At 34.0% G+C, this 21,581-nt stretch overlaps 1 protein-coding gene across 3 annotated transcripts in view; it reads left to right on the top strand.

Moving 5' to 3' along the window:
• The window catches only part of VPS13B (vacuolar protein sorting 13 homolog B), a 775,748-nt gene that overhangs the window by 76,349 nt on the left and 677,818 nt on the right, over positions 1-21,581 (top strand). For all 3 annotated transcript variants that reach the window (XM_036830846.1, XM_036830848.1, XM_036830849.1), the window contains exons 7-12: positions 3,078-3,252; positions 9,973-10,241; positions 16,115-16,210; positions 16,685-16,807; positions 17,284-17,421; positions 18,377-18,464. In XM_036830846.1, coding sequence (XP_036686741.1) covers positions 3,078-3,252; positions 9,973-10,241; positions 16,115-16,210; positions 16,685-16,807; positions 17,284-17,421; positions 18,377-18,464 — 889 coding nt within the window. The remainder of the gene's footprint in view (positions 1-3,077; positions 3,253-9,972; positions 10,242-16,114; positions 16,211-16,684; positions 16,808-17,283; positions 17,422-18,376; positions 18,465-21,581) is intronic.

The raw sequence follows: 21,581 nt of genomic DNA, 5'->3' as shown, positions 1-21,581 counted from the left end.
TCTTGCCACCAGGTTCTTCTTTTTTTTTTTATAATTTTTTTTTTAAATTAATTTTTATTTATTTATTGTTTGTTTGTTTTGGCTGTGTTGGGTCTTCGTTTCTGTGCTAGGGCTTTCTTTAGTTGTGGCAAGCGGGGGCCACTCTTCATCGCTGTACGCGGGCCTCTCACTGTCACGGCCTCTCTTGTTGTGGAGCACAGGCTCCAGACGCGCAGGCTCAGTAGTTGTGGCTCACGGGCCTAGTTGCTCCACGGCATGTGGGATCTTCCCAGACCAGGGCTCGAACCCGTGTCCCCTGCACTGGCAGGCAGATTCTCAACCACTGCGCCACCAGGGAAGCCCGCCACCAGGTTCTTCATGACCTTTTTTTTTCCTTAGATTCCATATATATGTGTTAGCATACTGTATTTGTTTTTCTCTTTCTGACTTACTTCACTCTGTATGACAGACTCTAACTCCATCCACCTCATTACAAATACCTCCATTTCATTTCTTTTTATGGCTGAGTAATATTCCATTGTATATATGTGCCACATCTTCTTTATCCATTCATCTGTTGATGGACACTTAGGTTGCTTCCATGTCCTGGCTATTGTAAATAGAGCTGCAATGAACATTTTGGTACATGACTCTTTTTGAATTATGGTTTTCTCAGGGTATATGCCCAGTAGTGGGATTGCTGGGTCGTATGGTAGTTCTATTTTTAGTTTTTTAAGGAACCTCCATACTGTTCTCCATAGTGGCTGTATCAATTTACATTCCCACCAACAGTGCAAGAGTGTTCCCTTTTCTCCACACCCTCTCCAGCATTTATTGTTTGTAGATTTTTTGATGATGGCCATTCTGACCGGTGTGAGATGATACCTCATTGTAGTTTTGATTTGCATTTCTCTAATGATTAATGATGTTGAGCATTCTTTCATGTGTCTGTTGGCCATCTGTATATCTTCTTTGGAGAAATGTCTATTTAGTCTTCTGCCCATTTTTGGATTGGGTTGTTTGTTTTTTTTGTTATTGAGCTGCATGAGCTGCTTGTAAATCTTGGAGAGAGGTTTTTTTTTAATACTACTGTGATGTAAAATTTACTGTTTTGAATTAGACCCATCATTCTTCCAACTCTTAGTGCTTGGAAATAAGTATTAAATGGACATGGTTAACCTCATTGATCATCTCAAAGACAGGGAATTTCCCAGAATGTTCCAGACACCCTAATTATTTGTCTAAGACTCCCACATATGTTTAAGTGGCTTTTGAGTTTATTTGTATTTTGGGTGGGCTTTTTGTAATTTTCTATCTTTTGTGAGTAATAAATATGTCTTAAGAGATTGTATCATCTATGAGATGTAGAGCTTAGGGTATGTAATCTATTTAACATTTCCCCTGTTTTTGAAAATTTACTTTTTCTTAACAGTTTTTCAGAGGAATGAAAGTCTACACATAAATCTTTGACCACATCTCTGATTAATTCCTTAGGAGAGATTTCTGTAATTGCAAATATCTTATTAATGGGTTTAAACTTTTTTAAGGCCTGTAATCTGTACTGCAAAATTGTTTCCAGAAAGGTTTAACCAGTGTATATGCTCATGAACATTAGGGGAGTGCCTATATTACACTCCTGCTATCCTTAAATATGATCATGTTTTAAAAAAGCCAACCTGTTCAGCAAAAATAATACAAATTAATATTTATTTGATTATTATCAAACTTAGATTTTTGAAAATATGTTCACTGGCCATTATTTTCTCTTTGAAAAATTCATTCAGGTTCTTGGTCAGTTTTTCTATTGTGGGTTAACTTTATTGATTTTAAAGATATTTACATGTATATACATATAGTGTGTAAAATATCTTATATATGTTAAAGATATATATGTTGGTGTGTATAGTATATTAAGCACATACATACATACATACACACAGAGTTGACACCGGTTTTGCTAAGACAGGTTATCACTGGTGCTGTTGGTGCTGTATGGTATTTAAAGGGTGTGGCAGAGAAATCTCAGATTGAAGAAGAGCTTGGCAGGCCTGCAGTGCCTGCCCCCTCAACCTGTCCCCCATTTCAGGGTCTATTCAGTGTATGATTTTTAAGTCAGTTTTAAGAAACCTGTACTCATATTTGAATATGGTATTTTACACCTCCCCACACAACTGTCTTCCCCTTCAAGTACAATATTTTGTGCCTTTAGCCCTAAAAATATGATGATTACCATTACTTCTTTTTCATGTTTCATAGACACTCAAATACCAGTTAGTTAAAATAAACCTTCCAAGAGACTTGACTTTATGGCTTAATTGGTTTTATTCCATGTTTATGTAACAGCAGGAAATCATTACACTGAGGCTGTCTTTATATTCTATTGATGTCTCATTCTATAAGGAGAACTTAGATTGGACTGCTTTGTGCCCTGTTGATAATAATTAATCTTATTTCTTATAATTGATTCATGTTATAAATTTTATACCATGTTTAAATCTTTTATTTAAAGTTTGTTTGAGAAATTTTCTTGATCATATTTTCACTTGGTTTTCCATATTGACAATAATCATTTTATCATGTGCATACTTACGTAGTTATGTTAGTAATTGACTCAGTTAACATATGTTTTTAGGATGTGTGTGTATTGTTTTTGGTTCATAAAGCTGAAAAGGGTGATTAAAGTCTTACTAAAATGACATGAAACTTTTATGCTTAGTTGTGACAGAGATCTTTATGGTTTTTGTTGGAGTACTGTCATACTCTTAACATTATAAGGTGGGTATTTTGGTAACAAGAAGTTTTGGGAAAAGTTATCTGGAAATCCAGTGTGACTGTATCTTCTCATTATCATTTCTATTTCCACTTAAATAGTTTGGATTAATATAGTTTCTATCTAAAGTGTATTGATCATCATAGAAAAATCTGTTTAAATTCCTAAGATTTTAAGCTATTATTTTGGCTTAAATATTAGAAATGTTGGGACATTACTGTTTCTCTTATGGTATTCCATTTTAAGACTTAACATTTCTCTACTTATGTTAAATGGTACTCCCTTTGAATATGCTTTTGTTGATGTTTTTGTTTTTTTCAAAATACAGATTCATACCTTAGTAGAGAGTTTGAAACTTTCTATCACTGATCAACAATTGCCTATGTTTATCCGTATAATGCAACTTGGGATTGCTCTTTACTATGGAGAAATAGGAAATTTTAAAGATGGAGAAACAGAAGATTCTACGTGTCACAATAAAGATATGTTAGGAAACATTGCAGGTAAATATAACAAAAACTTTTATTTTATAACTATTGTTTTTACAAAGTGTTTTCACTATTGTGAAACCTCGAAAACTATAACATTAGATTATGTTTTGCAGTGTTCTAATATGATGGGATGATTTTATTTTGCTTGTTTGACACTAATTTTTTTCTTTCCTACATTTTGCATACTATTCTGACTTTCTTTTTTCTACATGTTAAAAATAACTTGAATATTTCTAATAGGTATAAGTGTTTGGAATATACATTACATAAAAGTTAAGGCAGTCCAACCTCAAGATTTCCTAGTAAATTATAGTGCAGTTGACCCTGAACAACATGGGTTTTGAACTGCGCAAGGTCCACTTGTACACAAATTTTTTTCAGTAAATACGTACTACAGTACTACATGATCCATGGTTGGTTGAATCCTTAGATGCAGAACTGTGAATATGATGGAGGGTTGACTGTAAGTTATATCTGGATTTTCAACTTGCACCCCTAACTGCCTTGTTGTTCAAGAAACAACTATATTGATAATTTTTCTGCAAAGTCTCAGCAAGAGTTATTATAACTTATTAAGTTATTTATACTTAATTATTATATGTAATTATAATTGACTATAATTATACCTAATTATATGCTTCATTGAAGGATACCTACTTAATTAATTGGAGCATTACTTAAAGAAGTATATACTTCATTGAAAGATACTTAGTGGGTTAATTTCAGTTATTCAATTCATTATACTTTTACTAAAGCCTACTGTGTGTAAGACATTATTGCTGGGAATGTGGTAGAATGTAGAGATAAAGAAATGTGGGAGAATACAGAGACAAATTCTCTTCCCTTAAAATCTTAATATACAGTGGAGTGGACAGACATGTGAACAGTTAGTTAAGCATGATGTATGGTAGAATGATAAGATGTTTGATTTAATAAAGGTATGAATGATCTGAAGTAGAAAAATGGTGCACGGGATGATTGGCTTTGACTTGTGTTGGGTCTGAGACTCAGGAAAAATTTGGAGAAGATGATGATTAACTTCCATAGTTCGAACCTTTAGAAAAGGGCATTTAAAACTTAGGAACAGGGACTTCCCTGGTGGTCCGGTGGTAAAGAATCCGCCTTCCAATGCAGGGGACGCGGGTTCAATTCCTGGTCTGGGAACAAAGATCCCACATGCTGTGGAGCAACTAAGCCTGTGCGCCACAATTACTGAGCCCGGGCACCTCAACTAGAGAGCCCACGGGCTGCAAACTACAGAGCCCACATGCTCTGGAGCCTGCGTGCTGCAACTAGAGAAGAGAAAACTGGCACACCACAACTAGAGAGAAGCCTGCGCACTGCAATGAAGAGCCTTTGCGCTGCAACAAAAGATCCTGCATGCCTCAACAAAGATCCCACATGCTGCAACTAAGACACAACACAGCCAAAAAATAGTTAATTAAAACAAAAACAAAAACAAAACCCCTTAATCTATAAAAAAACAAAACAAACAAAAAAAAACTTAGGAACAAATAATCTTATTAAAAAATGGGCAAAAGACCGAATAAACATGTATCTAGAAAGATATACAGGTGGCCAACAAGCACATGAAAATATGCTCAATATCATTAGTCATGAGGGGTAATGCAAATCAAAGCCACAGTGAGATACTGCTTTACAGCCACTAACCAGTGTAGTTATAATAAAAAGACACATAATAAGTGTTGGCAAGGATGTGGGAAAATTGGAACCCTTATGTATAGCTGGTGGGAATGGAAAACAATCTGGTTTGTCAAAAAGTTGAACATGGAGTTACCATATGAGCCTAGGTAGGGTTCTATTCCTAGGGTTATATGACAGAGAGTCGATAACATATGTCTAACATAAAAACTTGTATGTGAATGTTCATGGCAGCGTTATTTTTTTTTTTTTTAAATATTTTATTTATTTATTTATTTATTTATGGCTGTGTTGGGTCTTCGTTTCTGTGCGAGGGCTTTCTCTAGTTGTGGCAAGCGGGGGCCACTCTTCATCGCGGTGCGCGGGCCTCTCACTGTCGCGGCCTCTCTTGTTACGGAGCACAGGCTCCAGACGCGCAGGCTCAGTAGTTGTGGCTCACGGGCCCAGTCGCTCCGCGGCATGTGGGATCCTCCCAGACCAGGGCGCGAACCCGTGTCTCCTGCATTGGCAGGCAGACTCTCAACCACTGCGCCACCAGGGAAGCCCGGCAGCGTTATTCTTAATAACCAAAAAGTTTAATAACCTAAATGTCCATCAGCTGATGAGTAGTTAAACAGTTGTGGTGTATCTGTACACTGGAATATTATTCAGCCATACAAAGAAATGAAATACTGATACATGCTAAACTTTGAAAACATTAAGTGAAAGCAGCCAGTCAAAAAGGAAAGTGTTGTATGATTTCATTGATATGATATGTCCATGATAGCCAGTTCTGTAGAAGCAGAAAGGAGATTAGTAACCTGGACTTGTGGGGAGGAGGGAATGGAGAGTGACTGCTAATGGGTAGAGGTTTTCTTTTTGGAGTTTCATGTTTCTTAGAACATGAAAATATTCTAATATCAGATAATGATGATGGTTGTACAACTTTGTGACTACACTAAAAACCACTGAATGGTATACTTTTAAAGGCCAGATTTTATAGTATTTAAATTATAGCTTAATAAAAAAATTTTATCACCTTAAAAAAAGCTTAGGGAACATTAATAAGCATATGTAGGTATAAAACATTTTACTTCATTTCACACTAGGCAGCGAATTCCTGTTAGACATTGTTCCTGTCCTAGCAATTCATTACCTAACACCTAGAACAAAACCTAGCATATAGAAGCTGCTCAATTCATGTTTTTCACCATGCTATTATGATAAATTTCAAGTATATAGAAAAGTTGAAAGAATATTATACAGTGGGCACCCACATACTCATCATCTAAATTCTACAATTAATATTTTGTCACATTTGCTGTATCATATATCTGTTCATCTAACACCATTTTCTCTCCATCAATTCAACCAGTTTCTGATGCCTTTCAAGGTAAGTTATGGACATCAGTATACCGCACCCCTAGACTTCAGCAGCATATCATTAACTAGAGTTTATATTTATTGATGGTTCTTTTTCTTTTTTTTGAAGATTAAATTCACAAGGTGAAATGCATAAATCTTAAGTATACTATTTAAGAAGTTTTGAGAAATGAGTATGCCTGTGTGATGCAGAACACCCATCAAGATATGGGTCATTAACATCTCACCAGGTTATCTCATGCCTCTTTCCAGTCATCCCCCGCTCCAGCTGCCTGCCCACCCCAACTCCACTCAAGAAAACCCTGTTCTGAATCTTTAAAAAATCGTGGATTGGTTTTTGCTGATTCTGGAATTTCATATAAATAGAATCATATAGTACGAATTCTCTTGTGAAAGGATTATTTCATTAAGCATAATATTTTTTTTTACTTTTAATTTTAAAAAACTTTTTATTAAGACAATTTTTAGAGCAGTTTCAGATTTGCAGCAAAATTGAAGGGTAGGTACAGAGATTTCCCATATACCCCTGCTGTCATACTTGCATAGCCTCCCCCATTATCACCATCCCCTCCAGAGCGATACATTTGTCACAATTGATGAACCTACATCATTATCACCCAGAGTCCATAGTTTAGTTAAAGTTCACTCTTGCTGTTGTACATTCTATGGGTTTGGACAAATGTATCTATCATTATGGTATCATACAGAGTATTTTCACTGCCCTAAAAGCATCGTATTTTGGGGATTCATCTGTGTTGTTGTATATATCAGTATTTCTTTCCTTTTTATTGCTAGGTACATTGTATGACTATACCATATGAATATAACATAGTTTATTTAGCCATTCCCCTGTTGATGGATGCTTGAACTATTTCCAGTTTTGTTTATTATAAATAAAGATGCCCCGGACATTCTTCTGGAAGTCTCTTATAGACATGTGCTATTCTTTCTCTTGGGTAAATGCCTAAGAGTGGAATTTGTTAAGTAATATATGTGTGTATATATATATATATATATATTTCTTTTTTTTTTTTTTGGAAGAAACTACCAGGTTGTTTTCTCAAAGTGGTTGTGCCATTTTACATTCCTATCAACAATGTATGAGAGTTCCAATTGCTTCACATACTTGCCAACATTTGTTGTTGTCAGTTCTTTTTACTTTTAGCTATTCGGATGGATATGTTGTGGTAGCTCATTGTGGTTTTAATTTGCACTTCCCTGATCAATTATTTTGAAATTTTTTCATGTGATTATTGACAATTAATATATCTACCTTTGTGAAGTTTATGTTAAGTATTTGCCTATTTTTAAAACGTTTTTGGGTTTCATTACTGATTGGTGGTTCTTTTTTTTTTTTCTTAATTTTTTTTTAATTTGAGTATAGTTGATTTACAATGTTGTGTTAGTTTCTGCTATACAGCAAAGTGAGTCAGTTGTACATACACGTGGTTCTTTATATATTCTGAATTCAAGTCTTTTGTCATATACATGTCAAATACACTTGGGGAGTATTTTTTGCCGGTCTGAGTTGCCTAATTCATTTTTAAATACGTGTCTCTTGAGCAGAGTTTTAAATTTTGATCAAATGTATTTTTCAAAATTTTCCTTTGTAACTATTCCTTTCTGTGATCTAAGAAGGTGAGTAGGTGTTTGTTTATTTGTTTGTTTGTTTATGGATGTTAAAAAGAGGGTTGCTTGCTTCCAAATGAGTCTGAATTAGTTTTTTCATCTGTCTAAAGCAGAGATCCTTAACCTTTTATTGTGTGTGCTACGGACTCCTTTGACACTCTGGTGAAGCCAGTGAACCTTTTCTCGGAAAGTTTTAAGCGCCTTGATTTTAATATGCCTTGGTGTCCTTCCCCAATTCTGTTTATGTCTTGGGGATGTTTTTCTTTGCCCCTTTCTGGTGGTTCTTTTCATGGCCTCAGTAGTTTCCTTACATGAAACTAATACTTAGGTGAGGACTGGAGTGGGACCCTCTCCAGGTCTCAGGAGCTCTCACCCTGAACAGGTCTTTCTTGTTTGGTACTCTGCCCTGCAAACTCTAGCCACCTCAGGCTGCCTGGACTCAATACTCTGTTTTCTCATCTAAGGATGTTAGGATACACCATTCCAAGGGCAAAGAGTAGTTTAAGAATTCTGACCAGAGATCAAAGAGATGCTTTTTTCTTTTCCAGGTCACAATTCATTCTTTTTACAAGGCAGTAAGCAAAGATTTAGAACTTCAAAACCATCTTTCATCAAAAATCCCTCTTAATTTTTAATTAATATTAAGTATAAATTATAGTGACTGATTTCTTAGACTTCTCTTAGTGATGTTTCTTTCTTTTGTTTCAAAAGATCAAGCAGTGGGATACTCCTCCTGTTTATTGGTTTTGACAAGAGAGGTCCAGAATCCATCTCTTTGGACCCAGCCTGGTCCTGGGTTGAGCTAACCTGACTTTTTGTTTTATAACCAAGATGATATTCAGTGATGATGTCCAATTTGAGATCTTACAAGGGACAGTTAATAACAGGCTTTATTTATTCCCCAGTAGAAACTTATATGATATTTATGGTTAATAGCAAGATGTGAAGATCAAGTAAAATGTTTTCTGGATTTGTAAGTTTTATAATTTATTTTGAAGTAAAATGGCTAAGGTCTCTTGGTACTGTATTTTAGGTACTCTAGTTACTATTTATCAAGTCTTTTTTGTCCCAGATGAAAGAGGTCAATAGCCATGTGTCATGACCTAAAAGTGTACGATGTTCCAAGAGTCTCCTGTCATGAGAATTAAAAAAGTTACAAAGTTTTTCTCGCCAGAAAACCTGGAAGTGAATCTGAATGAAGATGGTATTTAATGGAGTGTGTGTATTTATTGATTTATCAGTGAAGAGTTAGATATGTTTGAATCTGCTGGAGGCTGCTTATACCATGAATTTTTAAAAAAGTAATTTCTTCCCAAAATTCCATGATGATCTGCCTCTTTTGTTTGTATTGTTAGAATAACATTAAGGGACCTTGATGGATTTTGTCTTACAAAGGTGGAATAAGTTACAGTGGTTGGAATTTAAATCCTTAGTCTGCTAATTTGTAACCACATAAAAGTTCTTTGCTATAATTTTTCATCTATAGAATAGGAAAGATGTTATTTACTAATAAGAAAGTCACTATTATTTTTCTTAACTACATATGAGAATAGTTTCCTTATAACATTTACTTTCATTCTTTGGGATAATTCTTTTCTTGGTGGGGGCACATTCTGCCTAGGAATATTTGCCATTCTCTTTCTCTGTTGGGTGCATCAGGAAATCAAGAACTTTTCTTGGATTTTTCTGATATTACGTTTCTGAGAAAAGTCATTTTTTCAGCCCCTTAGCCTTATTTTTGGAAGGTAGGTTATAGGTTGTTGTTGTTGTTTAAATTAATGAGTGAATTCCTAAAGAATGAATTCTTTGTATTTATCAAACACATTTAAAAGTATGTAATAAACTACTCCCCATATAACATTGTGGACTATGAAAGGAGATTTATGCAGTACAATATATAGAAACTTGAAAATAGTAATGCTAAATTATTGGTTTCAAATAATAATAACCAATGTATGACTTGTTCATACTTTATATGTAGAAAGAATCATGTGGGAGAAACTTTTATATAATTTAAATTCCTAATTGTCCTCTTGCTTTAATTCCCTTTATTTAAAATGACTTTATTTTGATTGATAGGTGCTGAAGATGAAACACGAGTAGATACGCAGTATCCTGCTCAGTACAAAGGCCAAGAGCTGTATTCACAGCAAGAGGATGAGCAGCTGCAGGGATGGGTATCATGGGCCTGGTCATTTGTGCCTGCAATTGTGAGTTATGATGATGGTGAGGAAGACTACCTTGGGAATGATCCTACATCAACCACACATCAACAAAAAGCACAGACTTTGAAGGATCCTATTGTTTCTATAGGATTTTATTGTACAAAGGCAACTGTGACTTTCAAAGTAGGTTTCCTTTTTTTTTTGCTGTTTATCTCTCAACTTTAATGCTTAAATTTTGACTTCTAGTAAGAATGTGGCTTAGTTTATTTTACACTTAGTAGATGTGAGACAAGAGTCTAACAATCTTTACTTCATAAAATTATATGTCCCTTCATCTGAAATCTCTGAATTTTGGTCTCTTTTTGTCTTCTTAAGGCCTTCTCCACTTTCCTTTTTTAATAGCTTCATGGAAAGTTTTTCTCTTCCTACTGAATCTTTCAATTGGCATACAGAGATGCCTTAGTATTTCCATTGAAAAAGAAATGCACATTAAAAAATCTCCCATGACTTCATGTACCCCTCTAACTACTGTTTCATCTCTGTGTTGTCTTTTCATTGCAAAATTCCTTTAAAGCATTGTTTATATACATTTTCTCTCTTTCCTCACCTCTCTTTAAGATAGTCCAGTTTTTTTTATTATCTAGATCTTGATCTAACTCTGTTTTTCAGCATTGTTTAAAATACTTTGAGTACTTCCCCCACTAACAAATGCATGTAAAATACATTCTCAAAAGAGATTATATAATAGGTGTTTTCAGGTTAAACAGTAATAAGGTGAACATCCTTTTATTTTAAAAAGTATATGTTCTTCTTTGATCATATATTGTCTTCTCTGCCCCTCAGCTATAACCCATACTTAATTTTAGGTTATTTCTTGACTTTTTATAGTAGTATTATCACACATTTAATATTCCTGAACAGTATCTAATTCATTCAGCAAATACATATTAGTGCCATCTATGTACCAGGCATTGTTTTGTCTCCGGAGTTCACAGTGAACAGGTGAGATATAAATCTCTGCCTCTTAAAATGTAAATTGTTATTATAAACAAATAAGATATATAATATACCCGTTGATGATAAGGGTTATGTAGAAAAAAGAAAAGGAAAGAGGAATAGCGAATGCTTCCACTAAATGGGAGGGGAGTTTTGCAGTTTAAAAGAGGGCGATCAGGTTGCCAAGGGGAAGACGGGGGAGGGATGGATTGCGAGTTTGGGATTAGCAGATGCAAACTATTATACATAGGATGGATAAACAACAAGGTCTTACTGTACAGCACAGGAAACTATATTCAATACCCTGTAGTAAACCATATGTATATATGTAATAAACAGTATGCGTGTGTGTATATATATAAAAAAAAAAGAGAGGGTGATCAGGTGTCATACTGAGTGAAATAAGTCAGACAGAGAAAGACAAATATCATATGACATCACTTATATGTGGAATCTAAAAAAATGGTATACATGAACCTATTTGCAATGGTATAAATGAACCTATTTGCAAAATGAACCTATTTACAAAACAGAAAGAGTCACAGATGTACAAAACAAACTTATGGTTACCAAGGAGGAAAGAGCAGAGGAGGGATAAATTGGGAGATTGGGATTGATATATACACACTACTATATATAAAATAGATAACTAATAACCCACCGTATAGCACAAGGAACTCTATTCAATACTCTGTAATGACCTATATGGGAATAGAATCTAAAAAAGAGTGGAGATATATATATGTATAACTGACTCACTTTGCTGTACAGCAGAAACTAACACAACATTGTAAATCAACTATACTCCAATTAAAAAAATAAATAAATAAAAGAGGGTGATCAGGGAAGGCCTTAATGGGAGGTGGATATTTCAGTAAAGACTTGCAAAAGAGGAAGCTCTGCAGATACGTGGGAATGAACATTCTAGGAATAGCAAATGTAGAGGCCCCCAAAGTTCATGTAACAACAAGGAGGCCGGTGGGGCTAGAGAAAAGTGAGCTAATGTGGAAGTAGTACAAAATCAGGTCAGAGAGGTTATGGGGTTGGGAGAGGTCCATAAATTGTGAAACCATGTAGGTCATTTTAGGGACTTTATCATTAATCTTGGATGAGATAGGAAGGTTTTGGACAATTTTAAGCATAGTAGTTATAGGAGGATCCGAATTATGTTTTAAGTTGCATCAACTCTGCTCTGTTGAGAATAGATTATAAAGGGACAAAAGCAGAAGTAAGGAGATCAGAGAGGATTGCAATTTTCAAGCAAGAGATGATGATGGCTTGGACGAGGGTGTTAGCAAGTGGAGATGGTAAAAAGTAATTGGATTTTGGATGTGTTTTGAAGGTCAAGAGTACAGGACTTCCTGATAGATTTTATTGATTGACATAAATGAAATAAAGAAGATCCATGGAAGGCTCCTGAGCAACTGGAAGGGTTGAGTTCTGATTTTCTGAGATGAGCAGTACTATGAGAGGATTAGGTTTGAGATAAATTTCAGGAGTTTGGTTTTGGACAAGTCAGTGAGGGAAACTGAAAATAAGTGACTAGTGATGTAGGTGGCAAACCAATAGAGTGCCTGTCTGGAAGCTAAGTGCCATAAATGTTTTATAGTGGAGGGAGTAGGTCATTTGTGAGAATGGATTCATTGGATTTGTCAATGTGGAAATTACTGGTGATTTTGACTGGAACAGAGATTTGAGACTGGTGGAATTGTAGTTGGAGTTGGTTAAAAACAAATGGGAAGACTGGTGGGAATGTAAAATGGTGTAGTCTGTGGAAAACTGGCAGTTCCTCAAAAAGTTAAACATAGAATTATCATATGACCAAACAATCACACTCCTAGGTATATACTAAAAAGAATTGAAGACTGAACTCGAGGAAATAGATGTACCTGAGTCTTCATAAAAGCACTATTTACAATGGCCAAAAAGTTGAAACAACTTAGATGTCCATCAGACAGATGAAGGAATAATAACCTTTTCAGAAGATAGTGGCTATTCTTTTTTGATAGTACTCCAAACTCAGTAAGTGGTAACTTTAAAAAAGACCAGTTGTGTCTCCAGCTCTTGGAAATTGTCTGGTACATATTCAACAAATAAATGTTTGTTGAAGAAATCCATCATCTATCCATCTACCCATCTCCTTATCTGCTTACCGTTTTTTTAAATTTTTGGACCCTCTTTTAGATTATTTTTTCTTTGATTTTATTTGTCTTTGTGGGTTTATTTTTTTATGGAGGCGTTTTTCTGAAAAAGATAAACTCATGTGTCCAACCTGTGAAGTAGTATTACAGGTACTATTCCAGGCAACTGTTACATACTGGAAATGTAGCAAAGAAAAGTCAAGTTTCTGCTCTGGTGTTTTTACTTTAGCTTAGATTGTTTAACTGCTTGAAATAAACTTTTTCAATCAGTAGTAAAGCTATATAATTTATAACTGTAGCAGGTGGTAGATTAAAACTATTTAAAAATAGTCTTTAAAGATTTTTCTAATTAAAATTATTCCATATTTTCTAATCTGACAAAAGCTAAAAAATATAGACAATAAGTTTCAACAGAAGTTTAATCATGGCTTGATTAGCTTGAAAGATTTTTTCTTTTGGTAATAGTTTGGGGCAGAAATGATAAAAAAATGTAAACATTACCTCTACTATTTTGACACCATTGTTTATTATTTCTGAATTTTTGAAACAAATTATTATTTTATTTTATTAAAAATTTTGCAACTGAAATTCACTGATTTAGCTTTGTTTAAATTAAAGGGATATGGGTCAATCTGCAAAATAAAAATGATAAAACAATAAACCCTTTAAATGTATAATAAAGAGCCAACTGTTGCCAACTATTGTTAGATGTTTTGCCAGTTTTAGATGATCCAAGTGAAATTATTTTTAATTTAAGTTTGTGAGGGAAGTCAGCGATTGCTAGTAAAGTACTGTCTTTTCTGGTGACTTGTACATGTTTACTTTTAAATTTGAAATTATTCTGGTACATTTCTGTTACCTTCACTGATGAGAAGAATTGTAATTAAACTGAGTCCGTCAAAACAGGCATTTAGGGCTTCCCTGGTGGCGCAGTGGTTGAGAATCTGCCTACCAATGCAGGGGACACGGGTTCGAGCCCTGGTCTGGGAAGATCCCACATGCCGTGGAGCGACTAGGCCGGTGAGCCACAATTGCTGAGCCTGCGCGTCTGGAGCCTGTGCTCCGCAACAAGAGAGGCCGTGATAGTGAGAGGCCCGTGCACTGCGATGAGGAGTGGCCCCCACTTGCCGCAACGAGAGAAAGCCCTCGCACAGAAACGAAGACCCAACGCAGCCATAAATAAATAAATAAAATAAAATTAAAAAAAAAACAAAAAACAAACAAACAAAAAAAAAACAAAAAAAAAACAGGCATTTATATACAAAACTTTTATAGACTTTTGGGGTAGTATTTTTCATTAGTCAATATATCTTTAAAAAAATTTGAAACATTTATGTCTCTCTAAGGTTTCTCTAAGGGAAATATGTTGATATTTTGGAGGAAAACATTAGAATTATTGTTCAGCTTGGGTTTAAAGAATGTATGGAATTAATTTGTGGTTCATATTTTGGTCAGAAAATAAGGTCATGTTTCTACATTAGCATTCTGAACAGTTGATATCAATCCAACAAAAATCATGCCAAATTAAATGTAGCATTTAAAAAATAATGTTGAAAATTGTTCTTGTAATGTTTGAGTCCTTTTAATCAATTAATTGCTTTTTTTCTACAATAATTGTAGACAGCTGAAGGGCAATCAAGTTTAAAATATTCAATTTTACTTAAGCATTTTAGATTATAGAACTGTACTTTGAAATAACATTGTGTATACCAGTTCTAGAAGCATCCAAGAAATAAAGGCTTATATTATATAAAAACTCGTTGGTATAAAACATGAGAATAATTAGTTGATTCCCAGTATAAAGAGGTTATCATGCTTAGAATTATAGCTTTTCAGTTCAATAAGTTCTATATGACCTAAGTTAAATATTGGTTTTTTTTTAAAATGTGATCTTTGACTTTGCATTTAAGTTTGAAGAATATATCCATTTCACACGAATAAGGCTCACTGAATCATTAGCAAACATGAGCAGAATACTTTTTTTTTTTTTAAAGTAACATCTTTATTTTGGAATAGTTTTAGATTTACAGGAAAGTTGCACAGATGGTACAGAGAGTTCACATACACTCCTTACCCAGTTTTCCCTCTTATTAACATCTTACGCTGTCACAGTTCTTTTGTCAAAACTAGGAAGCCAACATTGGTGCATTATTGTTAAATTCCAGACTTTAATTTCATAATGACCTTTTTTCTGTAACATGATCCAAACTAGGATACCACATTGCATTTAGAAAAGGAGCTTTTAAAAATAAATCAAATTATCTAATTTTTGGATACGTAGAAATAATATGCTGTAAGTTTCAGGGGAGCAAGAGTATATATATATATTTTTTTGTCAGCATCTATATCAGTACTTGTTATCTAGCAGGCACTCAGTGAGTATTTGCACGATTGAATGAGTCTGTGACACATGCTGTGAGATGATGTACTTTGAAAGTAAAGCCCTTGAATCTGCCTCCCTCATAGAACTAAAAAAGTTTTGTTGAATCTCTGTGTTTCTTCACAGCTTTCTTTTTGATTACAAATAGGTAGAAATCTTATAAATTATTGAACTAAACCTGATTGAATATATTAGTGAATGTAAAATGAACTGATGTTAAAATATATGTAAATTTTTGGCAGAATATATGAGTTATTTTATGACTAGGGGACTGTTATAGCTTTCACCATTTTAAGCAATATTATTAACAAAAAGGAGTATTTATATTCTCTATATGAACTTATTAGACTAGCATATTCAACCTTTATACCATGGATAATCTGTTACAGCTGTTTTTGTTGCACCTGTTTTCCTGCTTCATAATTTAATTTCCCGAATCTTAAAATTGGCCTTGTTTCCACCAATTCATCATAGTAATGACAGTTTATTGCCATTTAATACTAATTTGACTTACTTAATATTCTTATATTGTTTCATAGCTCACTGAAATGCAAGCTGAGAGTAGTTATTACAGCCCTCAAAAAGTAAAATCTAAAGAAGTATTGTGTTGGGAACAAGAAGGAACTACAGTTGAGGTAATCCATCAACATTGAATATACTTTTAAAAATCTTTGTAATGGTCCTTAAGGTTAATATTTAATAAATACAGGTTTTCAAAATCATAAATACTATATTTAAAAATGTATTTATAGCTTTATATTTCTATTTTAGTGATCAGTAGTATTAATTGAAATAATTATTCTTTAACAAAGATTTTACCATAATATGCAACATTAATTTATTCTTTCAATTTGTCATTTGACTTGTGTGTGCTCATATGTATGTGTGGATTAATGTTCTTGAAGTGCCAGTCATTGAGGATACAAAGGTTTGAGGATACAGAGACAAGTAAGATATTTCTTATTTTAATAGGATGTGTGATCTGAGGAGAATAAATTTGGAAAGGTCATAATCCTAAAGATGTTTCAACTAATTTAGAAATTCTACAAGGAAAGCTTGTAACATTTTTATTGAAATTCAGGTTCATAACACCTCCTTTCCTCTTATAGGCCCTTATGATGGGAGAGCCTTTCTTTGATTGCCAGATTGGTTTTGTAGGTTGCAGAGCCATGTGCCTTAAAGGAATTATGGGTGTTAAAGATTTTGAAGAGAGTATGAATAGAAGTGAAACCGTAAGTCAAAATCTCCCCTTTCCTCCATTTTTTTTTTTTTTTTGGATAGAATGCAGGGATAATGAGGTGCTTATTGAAGTGTTTAACCATACCAAAAAATCTGTTAGACTACATATATCTTTGGCTTGAGAGGGGAACTTTACTGTTTTCCCCTGTAAGAAATTATAGAGCTCAGGGGAATTTAGAAAGTTGGTAGTACTTAACACCGACAGTAGTTCCAAATACTTTCCAATTCATAAATGTTTCTTCTTTCTTGTTTATGGCAGCTACTTGGAGTTCCTCTTTGGTTTGTTAAAATGTTCTTTGCCAAAATAGGCAGTGAAAATGGAGGCAGCATGCCTTGTCTTTTTACAGGACCTCAAGTTGTAGTGTGATTTCTATTGACTGCTGAATTGGTGTTATAAAACCAAGGTTTTATTTTCTTTAACTGTCTAATGATTTTTTCTCCTGTTCAAAAATTTTGCATTTATTTTCAGGAAGCCTGTTTTTTCATTTGTGGTGAAAATTTGAATATGAAAGGTTTGACATACCTCACAAATTCATTGTTTGATTACCGAAGCCCAGAAAATAATGGTACTCATGCAGAATTTATCTTGGATGCAGCTAATCATAAGGTCAGAGAATATATATTTGAGCCAAATTCTAGGTTGTGCTGGGGTGGACACTTTGTGTGAATACTTGTAATTGATGTTTCTTCTCCAGTAATATATTCTGAATGCTAGTTGTTTATTGAAACATCTAGCATATTTTTGTCCGCCTTCTATATCTAGAGAGGTTTGAGGAGTGCACAAAGATCTCTACTTTTATATAGCATGCAGCCACAGTTAGTTTATCCATTCCCTACTGTTAAAATAGTCATGGAGGAAACATGTAGAATTATTTCTTTTAATTTCAGTTACTTTTGAAGTGTGGGATTAATGAAAAGAAATGAAGAATTTCACATTTTACTATATGTAGTGTTTGAATTTTTCATGTAAGATTATATTAATGTACTTTTTTTTTAATGTACTTTTTATGGAATAAGTTTAAAAACTCAAAAGAAGTTCCTGAAGATTAGTATAATAGAATCAATAATTTACATTGATTCTACAGACTTACTTTTATAGTTGAAAGTAAAGAATTTAATTTTTATCTGCATAATTAACATACATTTAAAAATATTTTAGTATATTTTTAGTGTTTGAACTGTTTCACATAAGTGTACTGAAATATTAAGGATTAACTCTATTTGAGAGTATATATTAGACCGTTTTGTGATGGTGATAAAGGTCAAGACCGTACTGCCCTACTCCACTGTAGGTATTCATTAACCAGACATTATTGACAAAGTGGTCAAATTGTCTAGTAGAATTATAGATGTCCTTTTGTATGGTCCATAGTAGAGGTAACACTACGTTTTTTAGAAGCCAATTCTTTGTGTAACCTCTGTTCTTCTTTCTGTTTTGCTAATCCTATGAGTTGGTACACATTCTCCATAAGGATATATGTCTGATTCTTGATCTATCAGGTTTTAAACTCAAAAGTCTGTTCTATACAATGTATGTTCTGTTTGCTTTGCTTTGTTGGCAGGAGACATACACTGAGATAGCTGGAATGCAAAGGTTCGGGGCTTTTTACATGGATTACCTGTATACAATGGAGAACACCAGTGGCAAAGGTACTGGTTTCTTTCCTTTATGTTTGCTTTTCCTTGAACAACAGAAACAAAGACTTCTTCAGAATCAATTGGTCCTTGACTGATTGTACTCTGTTACATCAGAGTTACCTTCTGTTACTTTGCGGAATGGTTTAATTTTAATGTCATGTTAGAATTTTCTTAGATTCTTAACATTTTTAGTCCTTTCTTTGTGCAGCTGATTGAAAAGATTTTTGTATAATCAACTAGAATTTGTTCTAATATGTACCAAATATTAAAAATTTTGATACATCAAATTTCATATTAAGTTGTCAAAGAGCATAAACATTTCCTTTTCTGTATTAAATACATTTTGAAGGTTATATACATCTTTTTATTAAAAAAGGAGTTTGTTGTTTCAAACAGAAAAGTAGAAATATATTCTTCTAGAAACTATGGACACAGTCTTTTATTATTTTATTATGTGTTTCATTTTAGTAATCAAACGATTTCAGAAATTTAACTATACTGTGTTGTGCTTATTATTCCAGCCTTTTTCATATTGAAAACTTAGTCAAAATAGGGTCACCATTTTTTGTTAATTTTTCATATTTTGATAAATTATTTCTTTGTTTCAGGGGATGAGTTAGATATTGTGAATGCAAAGGAGACCAAAGCATTTCTCAAGAAACCAATAGGTAGTGTTTATGCACTTAAATAAGTGATTCTAATATAGCATGTTAAGGACAGTAATGTAAACAGACAGCTAAAAGAGGTCCAGGTGAGAAGGGGACTACCTTTGTCTGTGGGGTTGAAGGCTTCACAGAGGAGTTGATTTTGAAGGATCGTTAAGTTTTGTTAGATGAAAATAGAAGGAAAGAACTGTAATTTTCTGCTTCCTCCTTTCATAATGGATTTCTAAATGTTGGTGTTCTCATTGGTCAAACCTGGATTCACTTCTTCCCCTAAACTCTTCCTGAAGTAATCTTATTCGTTTTCATGGATTTGAGTACCTTCTATATGTTGTTGATGTCCATATTTGTATTTTTAGTCCAAACTTATTCTTTCAGATCTAGAATTAAATATATCCAGTGCACACTTGACATTTTTACTTCTGTGTCTCACAAATATCTCAAAATTGAATATGTTGAAATTGAATTATTAAAACCCTCATGACCACCTACTACTTCTCCCCTATTTTCAGTGTTCTCTTACTGGAAGAATTTTCTACTGTCTTCTAGTTGCACAAGTTGGAAATCTGGGAATCATGACACACTTCTCCCCTAGCATCCAACCCATCAGCACATTTTGTCAAATTTTATCTCTAGAATCTATCTAGAATCTGTCTTTTCTTAAGCTTCACCGTTAATGCTCTCATCCAATCTGTTACCATCTCTAGATTCTAATAGCTTTTTTAACTGGCTATCTCCTTCCACTCTTGCCCTCCTATAATCTATACTGCAATCAGACTGGTTTAATTCTGTGCTTAAAATCTTCACTGCCTTCACATTGCTTTATTTAAAAATAAAATTCAAATAGTTGATCAGATTTTGCTGTTCAGTTATTTGGTGGATAATGATAACCACCAAGGAACATAGAGACACAAAAGGAAGATTTTTGGAGGAAAAGGTGTGTTTTGAGTTACCCGTGGACATTGGTGGAGATGCTCAGGAGTCAATTGTATGTGTTAGGTTTCCTCCACTACAGCATTCGTATGAAACCTTTGGTAATCCGAAATGGTGTAAAGTGAAGAAGCAGTTACCTTAGGACAGATCTTGTTAACGGATGTGCAAAATAAATTGAGAAAAGCGCGTATGCTCAAAGACACAGTTCAAAGCTGTGGTGGCTTGATACTGAGATTCTGAGTATAGTTCCTGGGGAAGGAGTTTGCTGGTGCCACTCTAGACGCTGGGGGTTTGTGCTGCCTCTGTAATGCTTCGCTGCAAAACAAGTGGTGAATGCTATTTTCACCTTTTTTTGTAAAAGTGAAAATTCTCTTCAGATTTATTTTGGTTAGGGAAACTGATCTTTTGTAAAAGTGAAATGGCCTAAAGCTAACTTTCGAAAAGCAAGGGATACCTGTATATGAAAGTACAATTCAGAAGTCTCTGTTCTAAGAACTTTGCAAATTTTTATTGTGTTGTAGTTACCAAATGTAAGCTGGTAGGTTTCCTCTTGTTTAGTATGATGTCTTACACATGTGCTGTGAATTTGGTATTTTGTGAGGTGGAGTATGAAGTAGTCTGCCTATCAAGTAAAGGAAACCTCTCACTGAAAATTTTATTTGTATATATTTGTTTCTAAAGTTTTTAAAAGATTGAAACATGATTTATATTTGCTAGGGTGCTTATATATTTTCTGCCTGAGACGCTGGTAGTTTGCTACTTTTTGCATTTTTCACATATTCCATTCCTGTGAATAGTGTGCATTGTATAGATATCTTAGTCTTTAACTTTTTTAAAACAAAATGTTAGATCATAACATACAAACAGAAAAGTTCTATACATTTATGTACAGAATAGCAAAGAAATAGAAACACCTGTGTATTCCCCACACAAGCCAAGAAACAGGACAGTGTCAACATTGCTGGCCTCCTGTGTGTTCCTTTTCCATCACAGTCTTCTCCCTCCCTCACTGGAAGAAACTGCTCTTCTTAGGTTTGTGGTAATCATTTTCTTGCTTTTGGTTTACTGCTTACACAGATACTTTCTCAGCTGTGCAAGCAGATAGTTTTTTTTGGGTAAATAATAAGATTCCACTGTTAATTTAACTTGTGAATGTCACATGTACATTAAAAATGTGTTCATTCATTCACCCAATAATCTGTTCACTTGTTCTTTGCCTGCTTTTTGGTAGCTGCTTTCATATGTGTGTTTCTCACTGTGAATCTATATTCACTGATAATATAGTGATGGTGATAATGGCTAATATTTATTGAATGGTTTTAAATGGAAGGCGCTCTTCTGAGTGTTCTACATGTAGTAGCTAATTTAATCTTCATAATAACCCTATAAGTAGATAACAATATCCCCATTTTCCTTATGAGGAAACAGCCAGTCCTATACAGGTTTTGTAACTTGGCCAAGATCACACACCTATTATGTGGGATTTGAACCCAGCTAGTTTAAACTCTACAGCTTGCATTCGTAACTACCGTGT

This window comes from Balaenoptera musculus, chromosome 17 (assembly GCF_009873245.2).
Source record: "Balaenoptera musculus isolate JJ_BM4_2016_0621 chromosome 17, mBalMus1.pri.v3, whole genome shotgun sequence".
In the NCBI taxonomy this organism is placed as follows: domain Eukaryota; kingdom Metazoa; phylum Chordata; class Mammalia; order Artiodactyla; family Balaenopteridae; genus Balaenoptera; species Balaenoptera musculus.
This window is presented reverse-complemented; position numbering and strand designations above follow the sequence as displayed.